Below are 19,048 nucleotides of genomic sequence, written 5' to 3'. Positions count from 1 at the left end.
TGGAGAGCTCCTTCTTTTGCCGCAGTGACTTTCTCGGCCACCAGAATTTCCCAAACTTTTATCCACCAGAGGGGGAATAGGGGGCCCTCCTGTGCTTTCCATTTGCGGACCACTGTTATCTTAGCGGCCAGTAGCAAGTGTGTGAGCAATTTAGCAGTGTGCCCTGCTTTGGGGTAACAGTCTGGGCTCGCTGCTCTCCAGGAGGATCACCTCTGGGTCCATGGGCAGCTTGCGCTGGGTTATGTCCTCAATGATTTGTATGATCTCTATCCAGAAGGCCTGTACCATTGGGCACCCCACCACATGTGAAAGAAGGTCCCCCGTGTGTCACAGTGCCTCCAGCAGCCCCAGTCTATGGATGCGTGGCAGTGGTGCAGGCGTTCCGGGGAGTAATACCAGTGGTGGAGGAGCTTCAGTGTACATTCCTTATTTGTAACGCATTTGGAGATTGAGTTGATCCTTGTCCATATTTCCACCCATGTCTGATCCTCGATGGGGTGCCCCAGGTCCGCCTCCCATCTGGCCATATATGGAGGCCTGACCGTCAGCATGTCTTCTTGAAGGAGTCGATACAACCCATCCACTAAAGTTCGCTGTCTCCATTCCGGGCGAGAAATCTGGGTTTCCGGAGGACCGGGGAGAGCGGACTTAGCCCCTTATGTAGCTTCTTCCTGCGCCGAGCCCATGATCATGCGTCCAAGGTTGCTTTGGTAGATGATGGCAACGTTGGCCAGCGACTGCGGGTAGCACCACCTGCAACATGTAACAGGGAGTTCAGCTATAGCGGGCTTTTAGCTTGTTTAATACGTGTCTATTTCGGGGGGGGGGGTCACTTGTTCAGCCCAGGCTGAGGCGCTTGCGAGTTGAGCTGCATGAAATAGTTCATGCGGTTGGGCAGACCTATGCCGCCCTATTTGGCTGCTCCTGTCATGACTTTCAAAGGTATTCTGGCCCTGCGCCCCTTCCAGGTGAATTTTGAGAGTTTCCTCTGTAGCTGCTCCAAAGGCTGTTTCTGTGGGGGGGGGGCAGGGTTGAGCATAAGTATAGTAGTCTAGGGAGGAGGATCATCTTGCACGCTGTAACCCGGCCCAGCAGAGAGTTTTCTGGACCGTCCCAGTACTTCAGGTCATTTTCCAGCTCCTTGTATTGGGGGGTTTGCTGCATACAGCTGTTTCAGGTCAGCCGCAAGACGGATCCCTAGGTAGGCTGAGGAAGCGGTGCTCCATGACAGCGGGCAGTATGCATGGAGGGTTGGCATGAGGGGTGCATCTAGGTTAATTCCCAGTGCCTCCGATTTAGAGTAGTTCACCTTGAATCCCGCCACTTGTTCGAAGGCTTCCAGCTGGTCCAGGACGGCGGGTAGAGAGGACTGACCGTCGGTAATGGAGATCATCACATCATTGGCATACACAGAAATCTTAAACTGCTTGCCGTTTATGTCCAGCCCAGCTATCTTGTCATTCAAGCGCATCCTTTGTGCAAACGGTTCCATGACCATGACGAAGATCAGCGGGGAGAGTGGGCAGCCCTGTCTTGTCCCGCAGGAGAGCGAGATTGGGGTTGAGGTTTTTTGGTTCAATCGTAGTGACGTCCTCAGGGCTTGGTAATTGGCTAATAGCATCCTGCGGAATAAGGGGCCAACTTAGGATGCCTCCAGTGTCAGTCGGATAAAGTTCCAATCAACCCTGTCAAAGGCTTTGGTGGCATTGAGGGTTAAGATTGCAAGCCCCTACCGGTTTTGAATGGCCATCTCGGTTAGATTGAGAACTCAGCGGATGTTGTCCCCTGTGCTTCTTCCTCTGATGAATCCTGCTTGGTCCTGTTCTGTGATAGACGGTAGGACTAGCACCAGCCTATTTGCCAGCACATTCGAGTACGCGTTTGCGTCCACATTAAGAAGCGATATTGGTTTATACGATGGGCACTCCTTCGGGTCCTTGCCAGGTTTCAGGAGCATGATTGTATCTACTCTTGCATAGAGGGGGTTATGGTGCCTGTGTCTCGGAAAGAGTTAAAAAGCTCTGTCATTGGGCCCAAGAGAAGGGGCGGAAGAGTTTGTAGAACTTAAGTGAGAAGATGTCCAGTCCTGGGGCCCTGGGTTTCAGAGATTTAAGTTTAAGTACTTCTGCAATCTCTTCAGCCTTAATTGGGGCATCCAGGGAGTATCTGTCCGTTTCCGAGAGGTGTGGGAGTCTGGCAGTGGTTATACATTTTTCCTGTAGTGCCTGTGGGCGAGGGAAAGCAGTTAGTGTGTCGGCCAGCTGGGCCACAGCTACCCGCAGTTTTGCCTCTTCTCCATACAGGGTTGTGCCCTCTGGGTTCTTCAGAGAGGCAATGTGGTTCTGCCTGCGGGTTCTGTCCAACTTGCTTACCAGGTATCTGTTAGCTTTGTTGCCGTTTACATAATGAGCGGATAGGCGTATTGGAGCATGGTCGGATAGGACCTTTGTGCCGATCTCCACCTCATCTGTGAACGTTAGGAGTTGGGGGCTTGCTAGAACAGATCTATTCGGGCTGAGGAGCTGTGCACATGCAAGAAGAATGAAAAGTCTGCTGTGTCCGGATGGAGGATCCTCCTGGTGTCCATGACCCCCCAGGTTCTGAATAGGTTACAAAGGCTTAATGCGATTTTAAAGTCTCTGGCTGTCGGGGTGCCCGATTTAATCCTGCAAGGGGTTGGGGACCCCATTGAAGTTGCCCCATATGACTCCTTGGCCTTCGGGAAAGGGGAGAAGGGATGATTCCAGGTCTGCGAATAAGGCTTCCTTGCCATCATTGGGTGCATAGACCGTGATCAGCGTGTGGACTTGGCCGTAGAGATCTCCCTTTACTGCCACGTATCTGCAGTCCGTGCTTTGCAGGGTCCCTGTTAGGGAGAATTCTCTGAAAAGGCTAATTTCCGAAACCTAGTGAGTTCCCCAGCAGCTTTGCTGGATTTTTGGGGTTTATTTTTTTCTCCTGCTAAGAGTGAGACTCTTTTCCTCCCACTCTTAGACATGATTTGAGGTGTTACTTTGACTTTGTATGTGTTTGATGGGCTATGGGGTCCTTTACCCCATAGGGCTTCATGTGTTTTTGAGATGTGGGTTACACAGCACCCTCCGTGCAGTAACCCAGGGGTGTCGTAGCGACCCCCAAGACATAGACTCCATAACCTGGGACTGACTACTGTCTCCCAGGGCATGTAAAGTCACCATTGGCTTTACTAGTCTTAACTTGTGAACAGAACCAGTACAAACCATCACATTGTGGACGTACTGGTTGGGGCAATTCGATTGCCCCGGGGGTCTGTTGTTCGAGGGGGCACTATCCAGTCCTCCCCGACCGAGTTTTGGCTGGTGGCAGTGGATACTACTTTTTATATTCGACCGCAAATATATTCCTATGGGATTTTCCCATTTGTTCGAGGCTACCACTTTTTAAAATGGCCTTGAACATACCGTCGGTTTAATAAATTAATATAAATTCACTGGTTGGTATTTTTTGCCGAAACTTGGTTCCAAAATGGCGTTTGCTTCTGTGACTCCAACCCAAGTCGAGCCCTTTGTTCCACTTTTTGGCGGGCTTCTCCACAGAAGCCTCCAAAAGTGGTGCCACTCTGTCTGGGTACCACAGGGGGTGTGGGAGGGGGTTTAGGCACACTGGACTGAGTTGCCTCGGCAACTCAAGTCGCACTCTTGTGGGATTGGCCCAGCTCACCACTTAGCATGTTTGAGTGACAGCTAGGCTGAATGAATGGGGGTTTTCTGCATAAAAGCAGGGCTTTGGGGATTGGAACTTCAGAAGTCGCCACAGGACCTAAAGAATCCAAGGAGGGAGAAGCCGAGCCGACCTGCAATGACGAAACCCCTGGTGGAGCCCTGCTGAACCGTCTCACCACTTTTCCCGACGACAGAGGAGATCTCTAGTCCGGAGAGTCTTCTTCCTTTGACTGGTGGGGATAACCAGTTTGCCCGTCTTTTCACCTTCCTGGACCATCTCGTGGCCGCCTTGCCCGTGCCAAGCACCCCGGCAACCAGAATACCACGGTTTACCACTACCGCGAAGAAAAGGGTAGTACCTTGTAACCGGGAAACTCCGTGGCTGGTTTCTTCCCTGGCAGTGCAACAACCTTCATCTTTCCTCCACGTCGAGGCCTCCTCTTCCTCTGGACGAAACACAGACTTGCACCCGCTGCCAGGAACAACTGCCCCCACTGGAGCGTTCTTCCCATTTCAGGTACTGTGTCCCGCCTGGCTTCCCTTGCGACAGATCGTTAGGGGTGACAGTAAATCCTCGACTTTCTAACCTGGGTTAGCCTGGGGCCTGTTAACTAACCTTTCCTGACTTAATCTCAATCTTTTGCGAACTATCTACAAAGACTCTTTTGGTGTGATCCTGGACACATTTCGCTTGCTCTCTCTAAGAGTGGGCCTGGCATTTGGACTTCCTTGCTCTCCAGTAGACTTTGCCTAACCTGCCTCACTGTGGTTCTTTGAAAAGTATTGAAATTTGTGTGCTTTCATAACTCTGCCTTTTTCCCTCCCTTTTTAATAACTTAGAGTGCCATCTTATGTTAAGCGCTCACCTCTGTCATAAAATAAGTGGTGTTTCTCATTAAGACTTGTCTAATAAGTAATCAGGGTTGGATATATATAATAGTGACTGTGTGTTGAATTTACTTACCTCTTTTTGTGCTAGTGTGATTTACAAGTGTGTCTTTAAATAAATAATTATATACTTTTACACCAAAGCTCTGGTCAGTGTTTGTTTGTGCTACTGTATCTCTGTACCTATTGTGTATACTCTATATACTGCCTAACTCATCTTGAGAGAAGTCTGACTGCTCAGCCACAGCTAACAGGTAAATCTGGGTGGTACAGATGCTACCAATTGGGTTTACTGCCAACCACCTGTAGTCCTAAATCTTTTGCAGTGGTCCCTAAGGTAACTGCACAGGTTTCTGCCTAACAGTCCCCCTTTACTTAAAGGCGATGCCTTTCGCCAGTAGAATCGCTGTCCCCCCTCTTTTACTGATTCCCAACTCCAGGTATTGTACTGGGAAAGCCCGTCCTCGAAGCCTTGGGAAGTCCTCCACCAACTGATGTGTCTCCTGGGGGAACACCACTGAGGCCTCGAGGCCTTGCATGTGTTGAAGGGTATATTTGCGTTTTTCTAGGGGAATTCATGCCCCTGATGTTCAGTGAGATGTATCGCAGCTTGGTATGTGGCGGGGGGGAGACCCGCAGTCGTCCTTTAGTGGTCAAGCCTGGGGAAAGGTGGCCTTGACAAGCCACCTGGAGGGGCTAGTCTTCCAGTGTTAAGCTGTGAAATTTGGTCCGCTGCAACCGGGTTTTGGTTTATCCACACTGGGGCCAAACGTGGCCCGACAACTAGCAGGGCCAAAAAAGGGCCCAACCAAGAACAAAACAGAAAACCAAAGGTCAACCAAACAAGGCCCAAGGGACCTCGGGCCGGAGTGACTTTTCATACACTCGGCTTAGGTATTTCGTGGGATGCCCGGGCGCCGAGAGTGTAGGTTACGGCACAGAGATCTAGCAGCTGCTCATTAGTTGTGTGCGGCGGGCGGCTTCCCTCCCCTTGGGACTTTCATCCAGCGGTTCCGCTGTGACCTCGGCATCGGGCTGCTTGCTTTGTCTGGGGCCGATATTTGATCTTTTGGTTCTGCAGGAAGAGAGTTAGCGGCCTTAGGGCTCTCTGGCGTTGGACTGTGGAGGGGGCTAGGTCCTGGTAGAGTTGTATAGCGAATCCTGTGTACGTCTGGTTCCCTTGTGTGCGGCTGGCAACCATGATTTCTTGTTTTATGGTAAAGAAGTGAACTCTGGTGCTCACCTCAGGGGTGTCAGTCGCGGAGGTGCCCATATGGCCTCTCAGTCTATGGGTGCGATCTAACATAAGCAGCGATTTATCGCAGTGCGGGAGGATGGTTTTGAAAAGGTCTCCGATATAGGCCGGAAGGGCTTGGTCTGATATTGAGGTGGGGACCCCTCTGATTCGAATGATATTTCTGCAGGACCTATTTTCCACATCTTCCTGCTTGTGGTTCATATTCTCAGGGTTACCTTCCAGAGATTGAATGTTTTGCTGCAGCTCAGCAATCTGGGCCGAGTGTTCCAGGACTTGATCTTCTGTGTCACCCACTCTATGTTCCACCTCTTCCATTCGGTTGTATAATCCCTCTATTTTAGTTGTGACCTCTGACATACAGTTGCGGAACTCCATCTTGATGTCGGCTAGGAGGCCTTGGAAATCGTCCTGTGTGGCCCATTGGCCCTGGGATCTTACAGGTGACGAGGGCCGCGCTTGGGTGGGGTCTGTCTTCTTGGATTTCTCTTGCAGCTGTAACAGGTTAGGGGACTGTCTAGCCGAGATATCTGATAGAGGGTCACAGTACCTTGCCGCCACTTCTTGGGTTCTCACCGCCCGGTCCTCGTTGTCTGAGCCTCCTGTGCTTCCCAAGGGCCCGGGCCTGGTGTGCCTGAATTCTGCTAGGGCATTTGCTGATTGTTGCCCAACATGCTATGGGAGCAGCCCCATCTGCAGCGGGATGCTGTGGCTGGCTGCGCTTCCCTTATTCAGTGATCCTGCCTGGCTGGGAATGTGTAGGTCTACACTTATGTCCGCTTTCACTGCGGGGGGTTGCTCTGGTCTCAGCGTGTCGGATGGTGCCCTTTGCAGCAGGGCCACTCTGGGCCCTTCCTTCTCAGGAGGTGTTGGGGCTTGAGAGCAGTTCTGCGGTATAGTCTGGGCGGTGCAGGTATGGGGAGGCTTGTTCAAGGAGCCTCGCTGTGGCAGGTATCCAGTGTCATTGTGATGAGTGGGCGAGGAGGGGTCACCCTGTGTCCTCTTTGGGCTCTGGGCATTCAGGGACAGAGGAGCTGTGGAGGAGCCGATGCCGCGGGTCACAGTACCTAGTCTGCTGATTGTAGCACAACGTGCTATGGGAGCGGGTGATGGGCGACCTCCCTGCTTTTATATTGCAGAGTGCCCCAGCTGCATCGGGGTGTCGTGGCTGGCTGCGCTTCCCTTATTCGGCAAGCCTGCCTGGCAGGGGCTAGGAATGCACAGGTTTCCCCATGTGTCCGTCTTCACTGCGGCAGGTCGCTCTGGCCTCAGAGTGTCGGATGGTGCCCTTTGCAGCAGGCTGCTCCGGCCCCTCTCAGGTGGTGTTGGGGCTGGTGAGCAGATCTGTGGGATAGTCCTGGCGGTGTAGGTATGGGAAGGCTTATGCTCCAGGCCCAGGGCCGTACAAAGTACGGCACGATGGAGGGCCTGGGGGGGTTAGGCGCGGGGTGGGGGAAAAACGGCACGAAAAACAAGGGGAGGGGCAGCCAGGTGGCACCCCAACCCCAGTGTTGCCAGGAAACAACCCACAACACCAGGAAAAGGTGGGGGGGGAGCAACAGCGGGCCGGGGGAGGTCCAGCCCCCCAAGGGAATAACAAAGGGGCTGGGGAGTATAAGTAGTCCCCCAAAAGAAGGGGAAAGCACAAACCAGGTAAGGCGCTCACCTCATTCGGGTAAGCTCCTAGGGCCTGGAAAAGGGGAGAAGAAACGTTTTTGCCACCCAACCCACCCTGCATAAAACAAAAGAAGACGAACCAAGGAGAAGCCGGAACGCTGAGTACTTTCTTCGGTACACGTGTCAGGATTCCATGGTACATGTCAAGAGTTTCAAGGGTACATAATTTTAAAAGGAAAAGTGTTAGGATTCCAAGGCAGGTTTCTATGGCTTCCTCAGCATACACTTTTAGTGAACACTAAATTTAGAATTTATATTGTAATTACTTTCCAGAACTCCCATTTACTAGTAAACACAGTATTTGTAGATTAATATTTACAGAGTGATGTTTCGGTTATGTTTGGTGAGAGTTGAGAATTTTAACTGAAATATTCCTTAATGACACTTACAGGAATCATTTGTTTCCCCAAAGCAAGATGGAGTGTCCTTTCTGCAGCAGTAATTGGAGGGAATAGATAATGAGGTAGTTTGGAATGTTCATCAGAGTTCTAAACTGCCTTTCATTTTAGTTGCCTTAGAGGCAGTTTGCAGTTTCTTTAGCTCTAGTGAATTATTTTAAAGTATACTTAATTCTCGTAATCCAAGAAGATTTTAAAATTTCCAAATTTCCATGGGTTTGAAGTTTAAGTGAAGTTATCCAGAAAGCTGTGAAGATAAGTACAGATGAAGCAAGCTAAGTTTATTTAAATCTTCAAAGTTTAAAAGTCAAGGATATCAGTTTGAATTTAACCTAAGAGAAAATTGAGTGAAATCTAATGTTAATATTTTTTGGTTGAAGAAAAAAGGTTCTGTGTTAATTTTTGAACTTCTCTTGTTGCGCGTAATTTTTGAATCAGAGTTAATTATTGCGCGTGTAATAATACTAACAAGGCGCGCGTTAACCTTCGATAGAGACTCGCGTTTGTTTTAAAAATAAATACGCTAGCTTGCAAGTGCGAGCATTTCTTTTCGTTTCGAGTCGTACGCTACGCACATCTAGGAAGTTAGAAAAAGGAACCCTAAGAACGTTGTGCGCGTGTGCATGCGTCGTGACGTCTTTTCAGGAAGCAATCGTTTGCAGGACAATTACATACATCAAGCGTCGGAAAGTCTTTTCAGGAAGCGATGGTTTGCAGGACAATGGCGTACGTGAAGCGTTGTTACGTCTGACGTATTTACAGGAAGAAAACGTATCACGCGGAACTCGTTGCATCTGAGTTGATCTTTTTGAGCAGTTTAACATATAAAAGCATCGGATGATAGCACGAGTTGTGCAAACTCGATATAAAGCAACAGACTTTCTTCTAAAACAATTAATACCAGGAAGAGTATTTGTAAGAAGCAAATGTATATGTAATATATATTTTTGTGAATAAGAAGGTGAAATGCTTGAAAGACCCAAGAGACTAAACTGAGTTAGATTTTCAAGAATTCATATTTAGTCTGCAAAAATAAAAAAACCAAGACATTTCCTAAAGATTATATTACCACAGTAAAAGAAGAAGAAAGAAAACAATGATTACAGAAATTCAATACTTCAACTAGAAACTAAATAAGCCTATCGGCATCAGAGCATAGGCTACAGGTACAATTAGGAGAGTGGTAGTAATTTAGAAAAATTAGCAAGAGTGGAATGATTATTAATATTTATATATATATATATTTGTCTCCTAGATTTCACAGACACTGAGGCGTATAATACAGCTCCAGAGAACATCAGTGCCAGCCAGTGAAGATCTGTCTTTTGTTGTTTTCTCCTCCATTCCCCTTTCCCCTTGGGTTTTCCCGCTTGGTAGTTTTATCTGTTGAAGGACTGTTGGGCAGGCAGGCTTACTGGGTCTAGTGGGCCAGCATCACTCCTGCAGGAAGATTCAAGACTGGACCTGACAACACGTCAGAAGAAAGTCGTAGGTGGCACGTGTCCAGGAACGGATGCCCAAGGGTAACAAAGACTTGCTGAGAAGGTTTGGCATCTCCAACCCTGGACACGAAGTGCCCAAAAGCACATTGTTATATATTTTTGTTGTGTATTTTCTGTAGAAAATAAATGCCTACGGCCTATAATTTTTCCACAACAAAACTGTCTGTAGTTCATTCCATAGTTCCATAGTTTAGGGGATAGGAAACCAGAGCAAAGGGGAGCCCACACTACTCGGCCTACTATTCAGGGAGCCACTTTGTGGCAGATGTCCAGTGTCACAGTGGGGTGTGGGCGGGGAGGGAACTATCTGTGTCCTCTCTGGGCCCCGATGTGGCGAGTCCTCCACCCTGCGGGGTACCTGCAGCCCTCCGGTGCTCCCCCTTGCTTTGCGGCTCTTGTTGCTTCTCGCCTCCGCCCGCGAGGTGGCGGGCAGGCTAACGATCGCCCGCCGCTCCCCAGCCCCTCGGTACCTCAGCGATTGTCAGATGGTTGCCGGTGTGTGGGCGCTGCAGCCTATTCTGCTTGGGGGGAAAGGGGGGCCGACCGACTCAAGGCGTCAGACGCTGTGTTGCAAGGGCCAGCTCCACCTCCCCTTTCAAGCGGCTGCCATCTTTGGACACCAAATCACAGCCCAGCGCAGCTTCTGCCAGCCAAGTTATCTCAGGCTTCCCTGCTCCGATTCCAGCCCGCATTCGGACGGCTGCGTCAGGAAGGACTCTGCCACCTGCTAGGGAACCTCCGTGCCTGGAACAATGCTACAAAACTGACGTATATTGGTTAAAGCCTGGGCGTCCCACAGAGCTCTTAGTGAGGCATCTGCATCATCGGTGCCTCAAGCCATGCCCCGTTTTCCTTATATTTTTATAAGGATGGAAGTGTATATGTTTTGAGGATGTCATTGCTGGTTGAAGAGGGGCCAGTGACTGTGACGGAGTCAGGGCATTGCTGCATGATGCCACATAGTAACTGTGAGACGTATTTCATAAACAATATACACCTGGGTGGCATTTCAATTGGCTAGAAATACTGTATCTAACCAAAAGGGCTTTACCAAATGTTAAGTAACTTGCCCTTTTAACTTTATTTGTGCTCTGGCAGCAGTGGTGGGTTCTCTGTCCATTTGTTGCCTCTCTGATTTCTTCCTGCCAGGAAGGAGTCCCTTTTCATATTGGGCTCCCTTTCATTTTGTCCATCCTTTTGTGCATTTTGCTGCGGGGAATGCGTTTAGCTCCTATTGCGTGAGGTTCAGGGCAAAAAAAATGTCTTAAATCCAACACCCCTAGTGATCAGACTGCATGCTACTTGCCTTGTAAAGTAGAGCTAGTTAACCCTCCTCAGTCCGCTGAAGCCCCACAGCCAGTCTAGCCATTAGCTGTACGTTCTAAAAAAATCTAGATCCATGCAAAAACACGACTTTTTGTTTCTCCTCTGTGCTCATTTGCAAATGAGAAAGAAGCTTCCCGAAGTGATTAAAACATAGATTAAAGTGTGATTGATTAGTGGTGGGTCAGCTTTCTGAGGGGCAATCTACATGATATTTTACACAATAACACATGCACTTGGCTTAAATCCACTTACTCCAGTTTCTTAATGTTACATTCAATCCTATCGAACATTGGGCTTGAGGACAAAAGAATGATGATGGAAGATGGCTGTTCATTGATGCAAAATGTGGCTTCAGAACCCAAAGCTTAAAATACCTGCTCGGGACCTACTAATGTCTGTCTGTAGGAAATGCAACACACACCGCTCAGAAGACATGGAAGGGATTTCCAGCCTCATTTGAGTTAGACTGAAACAGGTCTTGTGGACTAATATTTGTTGCGTACTTGGATAGCAATTTGAGTTATGCCGTTTCTTTTTGTCTTACATTGAATTCTCTTGTATTGTGGAACCAAGATTACCAATGTCTCAAGCATCACTGAACTTTTCATATAAGTGACAAAGAAGAGTACTGTGGTAGCTCATCATTGGTTCTCTCCAGTTTTTCATTTAGGTGTTTTAGGTAGTTATGTATGTAAACAAGTCGAACAGTGCTAAGAGTCACAGTCGTTCTACAATGTGTTATTTGTGATGCAGTGGTGAAAAATGTTAACACAGATCAATTAAAAGGGATAAATATTACCCATTTGTGTAACTACATAGGCTGAGATTTCCCTGTATATTGCTTAGTTATAAGATTCCTATAACATCTTTTTGAAATAAATATTCTTTTTTTAAAGCATCTGTGCAATATAGAATTCATTGTACATCATGGTATTGAGGCAAACATGTAACCTTATGTGTATGTCCATGTCAAAATGTTCCACCTTCTTTTGTTCAATCCGTAATGAAAACTTTTGTATTTGAGGGACATTAATTTTACATTTAATGAATATTTTTCCGGGTCTGGGCTGCATGTGTGTTTTTTAACTGATTTATTTTCCTAAAATATAAGTTTTTGTATGTTTGATAAAAGGTGGATGTGAGAAACCTCTCAACATTGAGGTTGGTGACAGACCTGATAATCAGTGGCTCCAATATGACAGTGAAAATTTACCAAATACCAAAGAATCCTGGGAATCATGCTGTTTTGTTGAAAAAACACACTGGGGATACTATACCTGGCCACAGTAAGTAACCCATTAATTTAATCATCAACAGAAAAAATAAAGTATGAAATGTGAACCCAAACAAGCAGTTGTAGCAATGTTAGCGATCCATATTACCTATGCTTATTTAATTAACGGTTGTTGTGATTATGTTAAAGACACTGAGAGAAGTAAACAACCAGATACTACATAACTACATTTCCAGAAAACTGGTCAAATCTTTAGCTTTCTACGTTTTGTTTTTACTTTTTTTTAAGTCTAATAAAGGAAGATGCTGTCCATAATCTCACTTAATTCACTTTGCTGCTCCTCTTTCTTTGATGCAAAATCTCACTCAACTTTCAACTTCGAACTAGATGGAGACTCGCTCAGCCATCACAAACATAAGCAGCCTTGGAATTTCCAGTATCCAGCTTGCCCAACATCACGAGAAGTTAGTAGTTCGCCTCATGAGGCTTTAACTTAGGCAACAAAGAAGAAATTTAAATTCATCTTGAGTAAAGAAGGGTGTAAATGACAATACAAAGTCAGAAAACGAGCAAAATCATAATGGCATTAGAAAAGGCATGGTCAATGTCACTGATCACGGATACCTGCATTTACAATGAAGGAAATTGATAATATCCTCAATCGATGCTATTAATTAGAATGCCTTCTAGGCCATACCACCAAATACACCTGAGCACTGAGCTATCCATGACGTACCACACGCAGTGGGCAGTCATGAGGATGAGGCAGTCATCTTTGGCTTATGGATGAAAATAAACTATTTTGTCATTCGTCCATGCCTGTGGACGGATACTGCTGTAATACCTTTGTATCCATTCAAATATTGTTTCACACACATGCTTGGGTGAGGCACAAAAGCTAGATGAATAGTTACTTGTGTCTTAGAATGGTTATCGATAGCAAATATAAGACCGTTCAGAGAGAGACATCTGTTGCAAATCTCATGAGAGCTGTAATGTCCAAGACTCTTTTACAGTATAGTGGACACAATGGCATGGTCACTTTGGAGGACACAATCTAATGCTGAGATTACCATTATCCCACCAAATTTCCCCACAATATTTTTTTCTTTTTTTTCCTCCAAACTCTGTTTATTCGGTTTTCAAGTAAACAAAGAGTTAACATTGATTCTAACAGACATCCATCACAATAACATTTCCCCTTTTGCCTATGGATAGGACCCACGTGTATGGCAAAGACCAAGGTCATCGCCCCAGCAGGGGGGTCCGCAGCTATTTAGTTTCGGCAGGTTCGAGAGTCTGAGAGTTTGAGTATAGGGCTTGCTTGCAAGGCATTCCCCTAGTTGCCCATTTTTGTTAAATTTTCCCTCCCCTGTTCCGGACATGTTGTTCCCAGAGCAGCGTTGCCCTTTCCTCCCCCTCTCCACCCCATCATTCCCGAGTCTCTCCTGGCGCTCCACCCTCATTGGGGAGCACCCGATGAGTTGGGTCGGCCAGGTGAGTGCTCTCTCACGGTTTGGGCCAGGTTCCGTGGGGTCATATGTAAGTCTCCAGGAGCTCTCCAAAGCAAAAGCCTCTGGTGGGGTTAGCAAGTGTTTGTCTCTTGTAAACTGCACGTTCCAGGGTACACATTTTGGAGAATGATCTTGACCATTCGGCACCCGTCGGTGACTGTGCTGATTTCCAGTGCATAATCGGGTGTTTCCTTGCTGTGAACATGAGGGAGATCATTCTGTTAGTCTGTGGGTCTTGGTGCCAGTCTGTGCCGTCGTCGCCAAGCACCAGAGGGGAAAAGGGGACATCCGCTCCTTCTATGGCGTTGAGTGTCTGAAAGACCTGTTGCCAGTATGTGGCTACGCTGGGGCATGACCAGATTATGTGGCCCATGGTTCCGATGCCAGTGCAGCCCCGCCAGCACTGGTTAGTGGAGCGGGTTCCCTTTTTGTACATCTTGTCGGGGTGTAGTATAGATGCTGTATGATCCTGTATTGGGTTTCTCTATTCTTGATATTGAGGGAGACTTTTGGGATCACTGCAAAGCTTCTCTGGATGTCGGGTGAGCCCACTGGTGTGTCGAGGTCCACTGTCCAGACTGCTGCCAGGGCGTTCAGTCTGTGGAGGTTATTCTGGGTGGCCTTCAGGTAGAAGATACGGATGCATGGAAATGCCTCGGTGTTGTGATCCATTGCTTTCTCGCATGGCATGGGGGGCTGCAGTCTGGATTCCCGTGTGGTATGTTGGAGTATCGACGCTTGGATGGAGTGATAGAGTACCCAGTCGCCTGGCCCCAGGTCTAGTTTCATACGGGCCTCTGGGAAACTCACCAGTGTTCCTTCCTCTAGAATGTCCATTAGGTGAACATTGGCCCATGTGTCAGCTTGCCGGTGGTGTAGTGTCTGCGCCGCTCCCCAGGATAGGATCGACCTTATGCTGGCCCAAGTCGGTGGGTACTTGACCTGTGTCCGCTGCGCCGCTCGGAGCCTGTGCCATTGTTGAAGAGTCGGTCTTAATATGGGATGCGTTTTGATGCGGTTCGGGAGCTTGTGCAGCGGGGTCGCTGTAACTTCAATGGGGCGCAGTGGGGTCATGGTGGATGTCTCCATGTTGTGCCAGCTAGTGCCTTCATTTTGATTGAGCCATCGTTTCATCCAAACCAGCTGAGCTGCTTGGCAGTTTGCCCTGAGGGTGGGAGCTGCCAGACCCCCTGCGAATTTGTGAGCTTGTAGGATCGTGAGTCTGACCCAGGCTTTCTTGCCCCTCCAGATGAACTTGCTGATGGTTTTGTTTGTCTCTTGTAGCATTTGTGCTGTCGGTGCAATTGGTACCATCATTGCAATATAAATGAGTTTGGAGTAGGAGGTCATTTTACGGGCATTTATCCTTCCTGTCTGCAAGAGTGTCAATGTGTCCTACCTCTCAAGGTCTTTGCGGATGTTGTCCAATACCTGGGGGTAGTTAAGGTCTCTGAGTTCTGTGATTGAGGCGCTTATTCGAATCCACAGGTATTTCAAGGAGTACGGTTGGAGCGTGAAAGGTGCGATTCCTCCAGGGTCCCAGGGTATATCGCGTCAGAGAGGCATGACTTTTGTCTTGTTGCAGTTCACTTTGTAGCCCACCATTGGGCCTATCTCTTGCAGTAGGGACCGAACATAGGGGAGTGCGTCCGGACAGTTGCTGACATAAAGTAGGTCATCTGTGTAAAATGAGACTTTGTGCTCTTCTGGGCCCTGGAGTATTCCTGCTCATGCTGGATTCGCGCGCAATTTTATGGCCAATGGTTCAATGGGTGTTAGGCAGAATCCTTTGCAGTGCTCTTAGGGACCACTACACACAATTAAGACTACAAGTGGTAATACAAGTTCACCTTTGGTACAAGCCCGTACTACACTGTTAAGGTGGTAGCAGTACCGGAGCAGCCAGACTTATCTCAAGAGCAAATGAGCAGTAGTAGAAATTACACAAATGACCACAATTACTGTGACTCAAGCAAACACTGACTCAAGGTTTTTGGTTGAAAAGTAAAAGTACATTTATTTCTAGACCATCTGTTTGCAAAACACTTCACTTCTATTCAATTAAAAGCACACGAAAAATACACTACCCACAACCAATTTCTTTTTGTAGAACAACTCAAGGTAAGTACCTTATGATTTGACAGACCCGTGTTATGAAACAAAAGGCGTTACCGGGAATACATATGCGATAACCTTTTGACAGTAATGACAGTTCAGTCTTATTAAAGACACGCGTATCCACGGGAAGAAATGTTACCGGGGTAAAATCACACTTAGCACCTGAGTTGACAAAAGAGAGTTGGGGGCAAAAATCATAGGCAATAAGTTTGTCAAGGCAGACAGAATCAGAGAACACTTTCTGACAAGAAGATAAGTCAATAGGCCTGCGCCAGTGTCAAGTGGAACCGGGTTCCTGTTGTCGAGGATCACACAGTCAGATAGTTCACGATTGAAGATTGCCAGGAGTACTTGGATATTGTCAACAGAGGAAGCAAAAGTTATAAAAGGGAAGGATGACAAGGGCAAGCCTTGGATGAGGAGTAAAGGGTTCACCCTAGTTCCTCAAAGCTGGACACAGTACCTTATTCTTTGAAGAAGCTGGTGCTACGGCAGTTGTTCCTGGTAGTTTCCTGCAGACTCACTGTCCTGGAGCTTCAACCGTGGAGACAAGAAGGACGACTTCTGGAGTGATATGCACTACCCATGGATGAGGCCAGCAGCAGCGACGGAGAATAAAAGGTGCGCTCCTTTAAAACAAGAGAGGCACTACAGATGGCTATCCGGACCACTGCAGCAGTGTGCGATTTCGACAACGAAGAGGATCCTCTGGCTGTGAAAGATGAGCTGGTCGATCCCACCAGGCTCCAGGGAAGAAGAGTCCGGACTGGATCTTCTATTGTCATTGAAGGGTAGATAGCACAGGACTGCAGCAGGGCTCCACCGGGACTCGGTAGTTGCAGGAGCCGTCTTCTTCTCTGCTTCTCTTCGGTTCCTTGCAGTTCCAGTGGCGACTCGGGCTGGAAGTCAGAGTCCTGCCTTTTATGCGAAAATCCCCCATTCACACAGCCTAGCTGTCAATCACACAGCAGGGGGGTTGTCCTGCCCGGACAACCACCTTAGTCAATCATGCCAAAGTGCGACTTGGGTTTCCAAGGATACCCGGTGCAGGGGTGACTACACCTCTCCCTCCCATACAGCCCACTTAGACACCCAGGCGCCAAGAGGAGGGCTTCTTGGTTTGCCGCGCAAAGTAAAACACAAGAAGGACTTTAACAAAAAGAAATAGCGAATAAACCCGACCGGAGCCAAAAGAAAGAGTATTTGGTCAAGCGGGTTTATGTTTGAGGCTACTACGATGGCCTGGAACAGTACCACGTTTATATAATATAATCGCGGTAGAAAAGTTAGGGTAGATACCACTGCCACCAGCCAAGTCTGAATGTTAAAAGCTCAAAGAGGCACAGACAAAAAGGGATAGGAGTTGACCCTTTCCAGTACTCCATATAAAATGGGGTGTACTGGGTCTGTAGTTTTAAATGACTATGTAAAGTAAATGGCAACTTTAGTTGTTTTCTGGGGGACAGTAGTCAGTCCCAGAAAATGGAGTCAGTGGGAAGTCTCAAAGACAACCCTGTGTTACTGCACGGAAGGTGCTGTGTAACACACATGAAAAAGTGGGGTTCATGGAGTGGTGTCCTCCAGAGCCCACTATTACACAAACAGTAAAAATACGCATGACAAAACACATGTAAGAGTGGGAAAAGGCTCACACTCTTACCAAGTGGAAAAATAAACTTCAGAAATCCAGCAAAGCTGCTGGTGGACTCACTAGTTGAGGGTAATCAGTCATAGAATGAGAATTCTCCCTAACAATGGACAGAGCGTACAGGAGCGGCGACAATGGGCAGCCTTGGCGTGTGCCCGATTTGAAGTGTGAATTCTTCCGATGCCACTCTGTTTGTGATCACTGTAGCTGTGGGTTCGGTGTAGAGGAGTTTGATTAGTTGTACCATCCTGGAGGGAAAGCCTTATTTTTAGAGAGCTCTGAACATGAAACCCCACTGCACCTTATTGAATGCTTTCTCAGCATCTACAGCTATTATAGCGTCGTGGTGGTCTGTTTTCCCAGCGATAATGTGTAGTAGCCTGCAGATGTTATCTCCAGAATGTCTTCCCTTGATGAAGCCTGTTTGGTCTTTGTGGACAAGTAGTGGCATAAGATTTTCTATTTTTTGGGCCAGGCTCTGTGCCAGGATTTTGGTGTCTGAGTTTATTATTGAGATTGATCTTTAGGACCCACATACTTCCGGGTCCTTCTCTTTTTTGTGGCATACAATTATATTAGCTCCTAGCAAAGATTTGGGTAGGCATTTGCAAGTTAGTGCTTCTTCAAAGACCTCGGGCAGTTTCGGGGTGATTTCGTCCGTTAGGTGTTTGTAGAGGTCAATCGGGATGCCATCTGGACCTGATGCCTTCCCCCCAGATAGAGATCGTATAGCTCGGGTGATTTCCTCGAGTGTAATGGGTGCATCTAGGGTTGATGCTTGATCTGCTGTGATGCGGGTTAAGGGCACCGAATCTAGGAACTCTTTTATTTGGTGAGGCGTGCATGCTGCCGTGTCTGTGTATGGTTTGAGATAGAATTTACCAAATCTGGCATTTATACGATCATCTCCCTCAATCAGCTTATTGGTGTCATCCCTGATGGCTGTGATTATTTGAGTGGCTTGGCGTTGTTTGAGGGCTAGTGCCATTTTCCGTAGGGGTCCGTCGCCCTCCAGGTAGTAGTCTTGTGCCCAGCTTGTCTATGCCTTCTGTGCTTTGTCAGTGGCTACCTGCTTTATCTCGCTCCTGATCTTCGCTGTCTGGGGTCGCAAAAGGGGATCCTGTGATGTTTTGTGTCTTCTCTCTAGTACTTTCAGCTCTCTCATCAGAGAGGTCTCCCTCTCCACCCATCCCTTGGTTTTGTGGGCCCACCGTGAAATGCACTGCCCCCTGATGAGATTTAAAGGCATCCCAACATCTGTATGGTGTGTACTCCGGGGTGAGGTTGTCTGTCCAAAAGTTATGCATCTTCCGTCAGGCGCTCCACTAAATCAGGATACTGTAGCATTCTAAGGTTTAGTTGCCAAGGAGGGGGGCTACTGGGGCGTTTCTTGGAGAGTAAGGCAGAAGGTACGGTGCGATCAGGCTGAGCTCATCAAGTGTTGTTGGTGCGGTTCCTATGGTCCGGATTCTGACCTTTCTGTCCCCTGCCTGCCCTCTGCCAACACCCTTGGGGTCCTTGGCAGTCTACTTGGGATGGCATGGCACGTGGCTGCCTTGTTTTCCTCCAACGCTGTTGGGTTGTACTCCGCGGTCACTATGTTGTGGTGTTGGAGATCCCGCCAGGCCGCCTCTGGGTCAGTGAACGAGTGCCATTGCCTTTCTAGGTGTATGCACCATGTGGCAGGGAATCTTAGATAGTGTCTCTGGTCTGTAGCTTGGAGTGCTTCAAAAAAGGGGTTAAAGCCCTTCCTTTGTCTGGAAACCTCGATTGAGTAGTCGTTAAAT

At 47.9% G+C, this 19,048-nt stretch overlaps 1 protein-coding gene across 3 annotated transcripts in view; it reads left to right on the top strand.

Moving 5' to 3' along the window:
• The window catches only part of PSME4 (proteasome activator subunit 4), a 3,386,216-nt gene that overhangs the window by 2,334,303 nt on the left and 1,032,865 nt on the right, over window positions 1-19,048 (top strand). For all 3 annotated transcript variants that reach the window (XM_069608231.1, XM_069608232.1, XM_069608230.1), the window contains one exon: window positions 11,880-12,033. In XM_069608231.1, coding sequence (XP_069464332.1) covers window positions 11,880-12,033 — 154 coding nt within the window. The remainder of the gene's footprint in view (window positions 1-11,879; window positions 12,034-19,048) is intronic.

This window comes from Ambystoma mexicanum, chromosome 4q, assembly GCF_040938575.1.
Source record: "Ambystoma mexicanum isolate Mex_15411 chromosome 4q, UKY_AmexF1_1, whole genome shotgun sequence".
NCBI lineage: Eukaryota > Metazoa > Chordata > Amphibia > Caudata > Ambystomatidae > Ambystoma > Ambystoma mexicanum.
This window is presented reverse-complemented; position numbering and strand designations above follow the sequence as displayed.